Source organism: Quercus suber, unplaced genomic scaffold, assembly GCF_002906115.3.
Source record: "Quercus suber isolate HL8 unplaced genomic scaffold, Cork oak 2.0 scaffold_268, whole genome shotgun sequence".
Taxonomy (NCBI): domain Eukaryota; kingdom Viridiplantae; phylum Streptophyta; class Magnoliopsida; order Fagales; family Fagaceae; genus Quercus; species Quercus suber.
In genome coordinates this window covers 354,464-367,596 of record NW_027069724.1, presented here as the reverse complement: position 1 = coordinate 367,596, position 13,133 = coordinate 354,464, and the positions used below count along the sequence as shown (strand labels likewise).

Genomic DNA, 13,133 nt, shown 5'->3' with positions numbered 1-13,133 from the left:
TATGCTTGTAAAGAACATGAAATCTAATAGTTAAATTTTCAAAATATGTAGTTATATTAATGTTTTTAGTAAGATTTATAATTATTTCCTACAACCAAATTTGTAGCCAAATTTTATTCTATAATAAAATAAAATAATAACACTAACTCGGCCTATTCTCAATAAAAAGCTCATTTATGTTCATTTGTTTATAAACAAACCATACTTGAGCCTTAGTCTTAAACTTGTTTAATAAACAAATCAAGCCCAAGCAAATATTAAGGGCAAAATAGAAAATACATAAATTTCAAAACTTGATTCCAATCCCACTCAAATTATCCATGAAGTGTAATTCTAAAACCACACTTTTTCTTTTTTACAACTATCCTATGTGGCTTGTCATTTTCGCATAAACTCATCACTTTTTCTCCACCACTCACAGTTTGCTGCATTAGAGTTGTAGCAAAATTGTGGCTTAATAGGGTATTGTCCTAGAATTTTTTTCTTGGAGGAATTAAGAAGAGTACTTTTTAACCCCTTCCAAGTCAAACCCACGAATAACTTCCCCTCCCCTTTTAGAAAACATCAAAAATTATATCCCCACCCCAATACAACCACTTCACACAGCGAAGGCAGGTTAAAACAAACAAACAAAGAGCTGTACGAGTTAAATTTCAAAACCCCTTATTTAGCAGGGAAAAAAAAAATCAAAACCCCTTAAGTCACTGTAAAACCGTAAGATTGTTAAAAAAATAAATGCTATAAAAACATGACAATCATCGAGTTCCAACAGGATTATATGTATAGTCGTGTATGTTTAAGGAATTTCTGTAACATATCCTAGATAATTGTGACAAAGGTATGCAGTGATGACTCCATTTTCATCCTTATGGATGACTCAAGCTAAATTAGTACAGAAAAAAACTTTAATTTCTATTGGACATCCTTTTAGAAATATATCATCTGTAAAATATTAGTGGAACTGTGTTATACAAAGAACCAGTCTATTTCACTCGTGCATAGCACTTTTCTTTACCATGATAATTCCAAGAACACAACCTTTCAACCACCAATTCATTCTTCGTCCAATCTGTGAGAATCAGAAGGCAGACCGAAATCTACCACATGATAGGCTATCAGACCTGATATCACTCCTCTTGAGGCGCGCTCTTACACAGTGCAGGAAAATTGCCAGATATTCATAACTTGCTGGGGATGATCTCGTTGGAAAGCCTTTCAATCTTGCGAAGTTGGATGGACTTTTTAAGCAACTCTTGCCTTTCAGCCATAAATTTAGCAAAACGGGAACCCTTCCCTTCTTTGTTGTTATCTTCTAGTAGCGATTGCGGCAGATTAGGCAGAGGAGGGGGCTTGGGGGATAGCGGTGGCATCAATGCCCATACAGAAGAAAGGTGTTCATTCGGTTGATCAAGGATTTGTAGAAGTGACAGATCCTGCATATCTGTCAGAGAAAAGCAAAGTCATCGATCTACCACAACTATACTTCCTAGCTTCAGTAATTACTAAGTACCATGGAGAATTCATCTAACATAAAAACTATGGCATAAATACAATATTTTCTTACTTCCTTCTTCCGTTTTCTCACTTTTTATGTAAAAAATTCATTCCAAAAAAAAAAAAAAAAAACTGCAATGCATAAACAAGAAATTCGTTTGAATTTCAATAAGAGAAAATAGTTAATTTTTCTCATGCTCAGCACCATGGTCAATTTGTCCTGCTTGCACTACATATCTAGCCAAAAAGCTACCCAATTTTCTGATGAAATTGAGCTATTAAGATTTGTGAAGCTAAAAGTGGGATCATCATTTCTTATAAATAATAAAAATGGAAACTTTTTTACATGGTCATGATAATAAAAGTGGAATCATATTATCTTCTGCAGTTTAAAAGACACTAACCTTCTGAGAATTTGAAGATTGGTGCCAGAGCAGCACATGGAATACTAAAGTTCAGATGCGGTATAACTGTTCCACCACCATGCCTTGCATTGCTGTATCAAGAATATGAAATTCAATCAACAAATTGAATGAAAATGCAAAGAAGAACATGATTAATATCTGAATGATGATGGTGCAGAAAAGCAAATTGGAACATTCAATATAGTTTTGTCAAATCATATGATTAATGATTCGGATAGTTTACTAAAATGATACAGATGACATTATGCAAGGAGAACCAATATTAAATCAGGTTTTTTCCACCAGAATTTATTTGGAATTTGAACTAGTTTTCTCTGTCTTTATTGTGATTGAAGATTTTATGGTATTTATTTGTGGCATGATTAGAAATTTCCATATTGGTGTAATCCTAGAAGGCCTAATAAAATTGTGGCTCTTGTAATTGCGAAAGTGCTACAATTTGAATAAGAATTTTCTTATTAGAGAACGTTTCTCTTGCTTGGTGGTGATTTAAGAACCCTTTGGTGGTGATGCCTATAGTTTGCAGACAAATCCTAGGGGTGAACCTTAGGATTTAGCATGTTCTCTCTTATTTTCCTGTATCTCTTATTTTCAACACCTCCTAGATCATGACACAAACCAAGTATGCAAGTAGGCAGCACCAACTTCCACCAAGGAATTACACTCATAGGAGACTAAGAGTCCGTTTGAGAACAGCTTATTTAGTTGAAACTGAAAAATTTTGTTGAAAGTGCTATAGATAAAGTTAAACGCTAGTTGAAATAGTACAATGAGACTCATGAATAGTATCAAAAAGTGCAATATGATCCATAAACAGTAGCAAAAATAAGCTGAGTAATACCAAAATTAGCTAAATAGTAAAAAAAAACTGTCTTTTTCAGCCAATGTCAAACGCAACCTAAGTGTTCCCCTTGACATCAAAATCCAAACGCCCAACACCAATGACATCACACCACATCACAACCCACAAGTGTGGAACTGGAATCAACTTCATGGGCATAGCAGGAAAAGTGTTGGATTTGAAGAAAGGGGAACAAACCCTACTCCCCCCCCCCCCCCAAACAGTCTCTTTTTCTACCTTATAGTAACTTATATCATTTTGTACAATTTCAGTCACTGTACCTTGTAACAAGTCCAATCATATGACCATCTGAATTGACAACAGCACCACCGCTACCCCAGGATGGACAGCGGCTGTTGTTTCAAGCATCACTGGAAATTGTCCTTGTGTATTTCCTTCTTGACTGAATGAATACAAGTTGGGCATCGTTGCTTTGACCACTTTTGCTACCACACCAGAGCAGACAGATGGGAAGAAGCCTGTTGGGGATTTGGAAGCAGAACCGGATACAAGGACTTGAGAAACTATATTTCAGGGGAAGAAGGGGCGGGGGGTGTTCATTAAATTTGAACAAACATTAAGAACATAGAATGGAAATATATGGACATCTCACGAGAACAGAATCTAGTCCTTCATGGCACTTAGAAGTGAAAATCCAATCTCTACAAAAATGTTGCATTAAATGCCAGAGTTAAAGACATGATATAAAGAGAATCAAATTTCATGATTCAGGTTCACAGACAGTTATATGTCTAATGAACACGGTAGAGTGAATTGAAGTGAAAAAGGGTTTAGAATAAAAGAAATTATCTTAACATGCATCAAATTTATTTATTTATTTTAATTTTTTTTCTATTTGGAAAATTAAATCACATTTTTGTGGGGAAAAAAAATCCAGGTTTAGTAATGTCATTATTTTTGTAACAAACCTCCCTCCCTTACGTGCGGTAGCAAAGATTGTTGTATTAGAATAAATCAGACTATCAGAATCCCAAAATGTAAAAAGGTTTCTAAAGTCTTTTTATGGTACAGTGGTACTAAACTCATAAAGTTGTTCAGCAAACATAGGATTAAAAGTTATTTCAGAAAATTAATTATCACAATTTTACGGGTAATAACTGATAAATTGTTCTGTGAGACACACACACACACACACACGCACACAAAATTCTGAAAATGCAATGACGATAAATATTTAAGATGTCACATCACAAAAATGCAACATTATTATTCCATGGGGTTTCAACCAACCAAAAGCAGAGAAATAGGGTAAGCAAAGCCATACCACATCTTGGACCAAATAGTCCATGTCCAATAACGTATGCCTTTGATCCCAGAGATGGGCATTCAAAATCCACGATGATAGGCGAAAGTTGATCAGGAACATACTGAAGCTGCAGCAGGGCAACATCTAAAGGTCCTTTACAAACATACAGTACTTTAGCATCACACCAAACCCAGGGTTGCCTATGATCCAGGCGAACACGTATATTTCTATGGCCTCTGTAAGATGAATTTATTTTATATCCACTAAACTCATTTGAGAGAAAAGTATTCACAGTCTTCAGCGACTTTGGCAGCAAACTCTGACTCTTCTGGTTGTCCTCAACTCTATTCTGGACAAGTGATGCAGATTCCTCAGTCAAGAAGGAAAGATCCTCTGACTGGGATCCATATCTTACACCCCTGACAGTTGTTTTCCCAAATCTCCACGGTTCTAACAGGTGAGCATTTGTAAGTATCAGGCCTTGGTTGTTGAGCAGAACCCCAGATGCCCAAACTCCATCATCACAAGTAACAAGACAAATAGCACCCATTGCCTGCTCAACTGCTAGCTGGGAGGGGTAATAGGAATCAAGATGCTTGTGCAAATAGCGAAAGGTTCCATCTAAGTCTTTGCCATCAGATAAAAATGCTTCCCCAACAGCATTAAAGTTTCCTTCTTTGTAACCAGGTCCTTTTTCTGCATTTTGAGGATCCTTCCGCAGCAAGTCACAACAAGCAGTTGCCATGGCTTCCCATGGAATCACCAGCTGTTAGCCAGCGCTAAAGTTTTGCATGATGAGTTAATTATAACAAAGTTCAAACTATGCAGAAGAGAGAGAAATCTTCTTAAATTACCTGAACTTCAGCACCACTGGCCTTTTGCCTTAGTGGTTTTATAAAAATACCAATGAGAGTGCATGCTCACCAAAAACTGGACCACCCTCAATTCCTGACAGATTCAGTATTAAAGGGAATGAGAAGCCAATAGAATATGAATAATAAAAAATCAAACAAAGAAATGCACTCACCAGGAAGACCCCGTATGTCAGCCATCAACAATGATCTATTCAATGAATTAGGTGGATAGCAATTGGCAATGGATCCGACTGATATACTGATGCAAGCAGCAATATAATTTTAAAAAAGAAAGAAAAATGAAAAGCGTGATGCATTAAATGGAACACTATATACACACACGCACAAACACACACAGAGAGAACAAAAGCTAATTTGGTCTCAAAGATTGAATGCCCACAATGAGCCATGACTTCCTCCCCCACCCCCCCCCCCTCCCAAAAAAAAAACCCCCACCCCGCCCCAACCAAAAAAAAAAAAAAAACCATATAATTAATGAAAAGAAAAATATAAGGATAAGTAATCTTCTTTTTTATCGGTAAATTATAAATACACCCAAAGAATCTTGCAAGCATTACTTCACCCTCCGGGCTCCACACTTATCTTTGATGCAGGAAGCACAAAGACAATTATATTCAAGGGTAATTGCATAAATCTACCCTAAACTATGAGGTTTTTGCACTTTGCACATAAATCATTAGAACTTGCAATCACCACCACAATTTTTAAAAAGCTTGTACATTGCAACCCATAGCCAGATTAGTTGTTAGAACTAACGATCATGTGCAAGTCACGTGGCCCTAACAGGTAAATTCTCCATCTACCCATCCATGATCTGAAATTAGAAAATTACCCATGATAAAAATCCGAAACAAACCAACCCACCTCAATAACCCATAATTGCTTTTTCAACCCCAATCCACATTGCCACTGCCGAGACAGCACAGCCCAAATACAGCAAAGAAGTGTTGCAACTCACAATGCATTAGAGCCCTAGGGAGATCCAAAGCGGTTGGAAAACAGAAAAAGATGAGTCTGACCAACCATGATTCCTCAAATTTCATTCAATGTTGAGAAGATGAAATATATATATATATATATATATGCAAACCAAAATTTCGAAGGAGTCCAAGATTTATAAATATGTCGTTACACTTATTGGCATCTCACACCATGAAACAATCCATACAAAGGTGGTGAATTTTGAAAAGTTGGGTTTCTTAGATGCTGAGATCTTCAGTCCTTTTGGGAGTGTCTCTCTTATGTTGATACCATCAGTTGATAAGGTACAGAGGAACTTGACTTTCATTTTAGGCATGATGAAGCTTCTTGCTAGTAAGGTCCCCCAGTACCCACATTTCAATTATACTCTAATAGAGAGGTTTTTTGAGGCCATAAGTACTTGTTTCTGGGAAGATACAGGACACAGGTCTTGATTTGCAAATTATGGGACCCAAAATGATTAGGGCACTAAGGATGAATGAGAAGAACATGACAACATTTTAAGTTTCAAGCCCAAGGATGTTTCTGATGAATTGATGAAGCTTTTTAGAAAGGTGGGTTGGTTCGTTACGGATTTTTAGTGAGCATAATTTTGTGATTTCACACAGAAGGGCAAAATGAAATTTTTTAGGGTCCCGTTACTTGCATGTAAATATTAGTTTTACCAGCTAATCTAACTATGGGAGTGATAATTGCAAGTTTGATAATTTGGAATGCAAAGTGCAAAAGCCTCCATAGTTTAGGGCAGACTTGCATTTTACTTAATTTTAGAAGTCAATTGGATTTTATTTTATGTCTTATTAGTTAATTAGATTATTAGGATTTTATGTAATTTGCTAGAGTTACAAGTATTTTTGTGATTTAATAATTGGGCTTTCTTACATCAATTACAGTCAAGGTTTATATTGTTTAGTTGTAGTAACCTATACAAACATGCTATCATACTCCAATGGAATAGTTTTACAATTTCCTTGATTAATAAATTTATGTTGAAATTTTCTTAATGGTCTAGTATTGATTATAGCTAACCCTAAGTGTTTGATTCCTAGGCTTTGCTTTCTTGTTTGATATCGATTCCAAATAATCCTAGGTGTTGATAAATTCGATTGTGGTTTTCAAGCATCGTTGTGGCCTATGGATGACAACCAAAACCACAAAAACAAGAGAAAAAAAAAAGAAAAAAAAAAAATTCACCAACAACCCACAAGCTGTCCAGCCCATCACAAAGCAAAAATCTCTGGAGTCTCAAACCACCACATCATTGATAGCAAAGCCAAGCCACCATACAAAGTCCTGATACCACCAGCTCAAGTTCCCAGCCCAAAATGCAGAAAACAACAACCACCTCAAGTTCCCAACCCCAGAACCCCAAAGAACAACCCCCCACCCCCCAAGGCTGGGACAATCACAACCGCAGCCCAAACCATCTGCTGATCCCACAGCCCGATCCTGCAATCCACTAAATCACAAAATCACCAACTGCCTATGACTCTAGTCTACCATCTCAATTCATGCCAGCACCCCCTCCAGAAAGGCATTGTATGGGTTGATGGGTAAGGTTGGGGGTTCAAGTCACTTATCAATACTTATACCAGAGACCCTTTTTTTGGTTCACCTAGGGAAACAAAATATTTCAGAACTAATTATTACCAAAGTTTGTGTGTGTGTTGCATGTAATTAAATGTAATAATAGTTATTGTCATTGACCTATAAAACAAATAATTTTTAGTAGTATAAATATGTACAAAGTAAATTATTACTAGAATAATACTATTTTCATTTAATAATTATTGGGCTGCCAAACCAATATAGTTTTATTAGATTTTTTTCCATACCATAACACAATTTACTAACCCAAGTCCAAAATTTTTTTCTCCACATGTTCTCTCCATATTTATCTTCTTCTTTTTTCCCTTTTCCTTTTTCCCACCCACCACAATCTTTATTCGTTATCTTTTTCTTCCGTTTTTTGTCTCTCGATTCTTCATTTCTTCTTTCTTCAATTTTCCCCACTCTTACAAACTGCCTCTCTCTCTCTCTCTCTCTCTCTCTCTCTTTTCCTCATCAACACCACCCACCGGAATCCCTGCTTTCTTCCTTATTTTATTTTTCTGCTTTCTTCCTTATTTCATTTTCTTCTTTCTTCAATCTTCCTCACTCTTACAGATCTGCCTCTCTCTCACTCCCTCGCAGAGTTTACTTTCCGCTCCAACACCACCCAGCCCAGAATCAGTGCTACCCATTTTGCTCCCGCAAGCCACATCTCTCCTCACCACCACTCTGTAGTTCTCTCTCTCTCTCTCTCATCAACACCACCGATCCCAGAATCAACGCTCTTCACCATGCTCCTCCTGCAAGCCCACTCTTCACACCACCACACCTCCTATCTCAATTGTAGAATAATAACATTCCAAACCAAATGTATTTTTTAGTCCAGAATGGCCAAAAAGGACAATATCAATTAAAGTTGTCCGGTGTTTGAGACAAGGAAAAACAGGGGGCATAGTAGTACTGGATTGAGTACCTGTATGACAAATACCAGTTATACCAACTGATATGAAAAGATATCAACAACCTTGGTTCAAGTCCCCTGAGGTGATAGGTAAATTTCCCAAGAAATAAAAAAGAGTACAATAGTTAAGAGACCATGGAAAACATGCTAATTTTACATAAATTATCCCTTCTATTCAATGGAGGAGATCAAAGAACCAAAATTGAATCTAGAGAAAAGTGGAAACCCAATGGAATTAATTTGGACACCATGCAATTTTAAAAAATGACCGTCAAAAACTTCGAGATCTTATATACACACACACACACACACACACATGAATGGAAATAGTCAATTGACAAAGACAAAGGGCACCTCGTACAAGAAATTAAAGTTGTTCAGGACCGAGAGAAGAAATGCCTCCGCTAGATTAAAAATTATCAATTGAAAGCAACAATGACAAAACACACCTTACAAAAATTTACATGCAATTTTCAATCCAGTTTATGATTATAAAGTGCTTCACAATGCAAGCATGTCAAAAAACGAAATTCTAACAGAATATAAATTTATGAAGAAAGAAAACTACCTGTTAAAGAAGTGCAAAGGTGATAAGACACCAAAAGGCGAACCCAACGCTAGAAGAAAATCCCCCCTTTTATTCAATGGTGATATGACGATGTTTGGCACATCCTAAATAACAAGAATTCACCAGTCACTCTCTTGAACATAAACTGATTGTCTAGATAAAACACTGCCAGCAGACAGATCATGCCAAAAAATACTCACTATATAATAATTTTGAATTCGTTACCATATGGTATACTAGTAAAGGATGTAAGAACACATCTTAAATTACCTTAGGCAGTAAGGAAACTCCAAGAATCGCAATTCTAGTTGTTGACTTTCCCAAAAGACTAAAATTGCCTGATTCTCCCACTGTCAAATGGCTCTGACGCTCCAAGAAAGATTTAGCATCACGCTTGATCCGAATCAGTTAAAAAAAGCTTGTACATAAGATAGAAAAGGAAAAGAAATAGTAATAAATTCAAAAGGCAAATTAAAAGTCATGCCAAATTTGATCCGTTGAACCAAAAATAAAAATTTGCTCCGGTACTAGACAATGTTTGTAAACTTCATAGTGCTTGAGAAACCATTTACAAGATTAACAAGAAACTGTGCTCTGGTTCTTTTGTGACCTCTGCTATGGATTTCTTCTACTTGCTCTTTGGGTGTACAATTTCAAATATGACTTGAAATCTTTTTGCATCCTTTGGTCATGTTCCAATAAGAAGATATTTAAAAAAATAAAAAAATAAATACCAACTATTTACTGACAGTTATTGTTTTACATTTAACTGCAGCTGCTAAAGACAAAAACCTTCAAGAGAATTACAGCTAACAGGTATCCAAAGTCCATATAAGGTTTATAAATATCTTTTGGCCGATAATTACTATTGGCTTGTTTTCAGATTACATGCTAGCAGATCATTAAAAAAAAGTTGTTTTTAGTGGTAAGTTATACATGCACTGATGCACCCTATAGGTGTTGAACTCATGACCAACCTTCTATCCGATTCTTTTGGCCGAAAAGATCGTCAGATCAGGAGTTTCCCAGTATGATACTACAATTTCCACATTTCTCTTGCAAAGGAAAATTTAATACAGTTGCAAACAATTACATTTGACATGAGGGAACAAACTTTTTTTAATTTGGTTGGGCATCACTCAATTGTTATAAATTCTACGAGACATGACATTATATTTCAGAGAGACATGTCTCTATGCAAAGCCAATAAATAGTCAAAACAATATTACATTTGAAGTTCAGTTGATGTTTTCTCACTCTTGTTCTATTATAGAGGAGTCTATTCATATTAAAAAAAAAAAAAAGAAAAAAAAAAAAAAAAAAAAATGTTCTATTATAGAGGAGTCTATTCATATTAAAAAAAAAAAAAAGAAAACAAAAAAAAAAAAAAGTCAAATAAATTTTGAGTTAATAATATGAATTGACTTCTCATAAAAATTTAGGGAAAAAAAAAACATATGGAAAACCTTCTTCCCAACTAACCTCTTTCTGAATAGCATCCAAAATAGGCTGAGGACCATTACCGTGTGATGCCAAAGACCAGCCAACCTCCCATCCATTCTCTGGTGATCCTGAAGAAGCTTCAGTAATAGATTGGAGAGCAAGGGCAGATGCAGGGATATCAGCCTGCAAATAGAACCAGTTAATCAGCATTGAAAGTGAGTATCAAATGTTTAAAAGTACTATAAATTCGAGCAATATCAACAAAGAAAAAAAAATGCTTATCATAAAGTACTTATTATCACATTCAGCATTACTGACCCTAAGCATCAACCATGACAATAGCATTGCATTCACATTTTGAGAAATATCATTAAATTATTGCCACAGCACATACAATCAAAACCACCATCTTTAACAAAAACAGGACAACCAAACTGCCATCAATAATTGTCAACAAGGAATATGAAAAAGAAATGAAAATTAAGATCCCATAAGTCTACAAGCTCCTTTTACAACCATTAGATAATTAAATGGTTTCTTATGCCTCCTTAGACCCAACTAAACAAATTGAATGAATGAAAAGCTTACTAATGTCAAAATTTTCGCGCCAATCCAACGAGGAGCACCTTCATCCAAATCCTCGGACCCCATTTTACCCTGAAAATCAAATTACATTAATATATCACATAAATCCCCACAAATCAAATCAGCCCCAACCCCCAATTATCAAACCAATATGAATTTTCTTATACCTCTACCATAACATCGATCTCAACGCCGGGAATCAGCTCGGGTGGGCCCTGCAAAGCACATAAACCAAAGCAAATACATTTAAAACCCAATCCCAAAATTTAAAATACTAAACAATGATTCTACTTTTACATTAAATTTTCACAAATGTTCCAACCTTAGCAATGTTCTGTCTATGTTGCAGCGACAGAAAAGGCTCAACAACAGAGGCAACAGTCACAACCAATACCGGGCATTGATTATCTTGGCCATAAAGCCCCTTAGCTACCTCACCATCGTAAAGGGTATCAGGAAGTAACATTCCAGAAGCTGATAGGGTCGTTCTGCCAGAACTACAAAGTCCCAAATGCACAAAAAAACACTTCAATAAATGATTAATTAAAAACTAAAACTTGGGAAATAGTTGTGGGGTTGTGACGGAAATTTCTTGACTCACTGGTATTGGTGAAAAGCGTGTTTTCTCATCTTCATGCCCTTTGGGTCCTAAAAATTAAAAATTAAAAAAAAAAATTGAAAACAAAAACAAAAAATCATTATCAGTTACCGGCTATAAGAACAAAGCAATTCTTTTTTTATGTTTTTGGGATATTGAGACTTACAGGGCCTTGGACTCTGACCATGACAGCGAAATTGCGAGCGAATTCAACGACGTCCGGCAAAGCCATGTGTTGGGTTGGATTAGCTTTCTTTGAAGCTTTGGATTTGGATTTTTTTTTTTTTTTTTTTTTCTGTGAAATATGGGGGTTTTTCTGTGTTTGAGCTCTAATGCTACGAGCTTTTTGGAGTGTAATTTGTACAACGATTTTTAACGATTTGTTTTTGTTTTTTTGTTTTGTTTTGTTTTTGTTTTTGGTGACGTAAGGATGTGTTTTTTTTAGTTGAGTTGAACCTGGACGCCGACAGACAGAGTGAGATTTACGGTATTTAGATAGAGAGGCAGATTGGATGGATACGACGTCGTAACGATGTAGGACCAAATTACATTCTCGGCAATGGGCAGCGTTATTGAATTGATTATACTTCATTTTTTTTTTAATTTTTTTTTTTGGGTGGATGCAGCCAATTTTGGGCGGCGTTTATAATTATATTCGTCCCTATCATAATGTGATATATGTCATGTCATGCTCCCCATTCCCATTGTGGCGGCGGATCTCAAGGGCAAATTGGTAACCTTGCTACATTACATGAGTTCGGCGCAAGGTGGCCCACCTCTATCGTCTGGACTCAAAAGCGACCCTTAGTGATTGATTAAACTAGTAGCTAACCCAAACAATGACCGATGTTCGGAAAAACAATTGATTATGGAAAAAAAATCTAATAATGAATAAAGAATTTAAGATATTACTTAAAAAAATTTTAAAAAAAAAGAATGAAGAGTTTAAGCTATCACCTATGCAATTTTTTTTGTGCATTTTAGTTAGACTTTAGACAATAATAATATTGTTATTACTCCTACTATTTTTGGGTTGAAATAAGTTTTTTTTTTCCTGAATTGAAATAAAGTTTTTTTTTTTACAATTTTTTTTATGTCGAAATGTATTTACTATTATTGTTAAGCTAAAATATTTAAAAATGATTATCTCATTATTTATTTAAAAGAAATATTTTTATAAAATGATGTAATGGCAGTTTTGTGAATAAAAATGCATGTGATGGTATTGTAAAAAAATTACCTTACTAAAAACTTCATTTCTACCCCTCCTAAGTGTCATAAATGTCATCTCATTTTTTTTTTAACTATTTTCATTCTACTTCTCAAATTACTTAAGCGTCTGCAAATCTATATAACACTCCTCATTCATCTCATCTTCTTCGCTCAACTTTTTTTTTTTTTTAAATCTCTTTTCTTTTCTAACATCCACACCATCAAATCCAAAAGAAGCTATTCAATGAAAACACATTCTTCATTTAGCTCAAAAAATCATATTTTGTTCGGAATGACAAAATTTCAGCCAAAACGCCTGTACAGGCTGAATT

At 35.4% G+C, this 13,133-nt stretch overlaps 1 protein-coding gene across 1 annotated transcript; it reads right to left on the bottom strand.

Moving 5' to 3' along the window:
- Positions 1-887: 887 nt before the first annotated feature.
- LOC111990732 (glyoxysomal processing protease, glyoxysomal) lies at positions 888-11,982 on the bottom strand. Its single transcript, XM_024022517.2, is given in 16 exon segments — positions 888-1,441; positions 1,899-1,990; positions 3,042-3,099; positions 3,102-3,239; positions 4,046-4,793; positions 4,882-4,940; positions 4,943-4,975; positions 5,055-5,140; positions 8,964-9,067; positions 9,234-9,356; positions 10,446-10,589; positions 10,995-11,063; positions 11,159-11,206; positions 11,314-11,488; positions 11,593-11,639; positions 11,756-11,982. Coding segments are annotated over 16 exon segments (2,253 nt in total). The 5' UTR covers positions 11,822-11,982; the 3' UTR covers positions 888-1,178.
- Between the last annotated feature and the right edge of the window lie 1,151 nt (positions 11,983-13,133).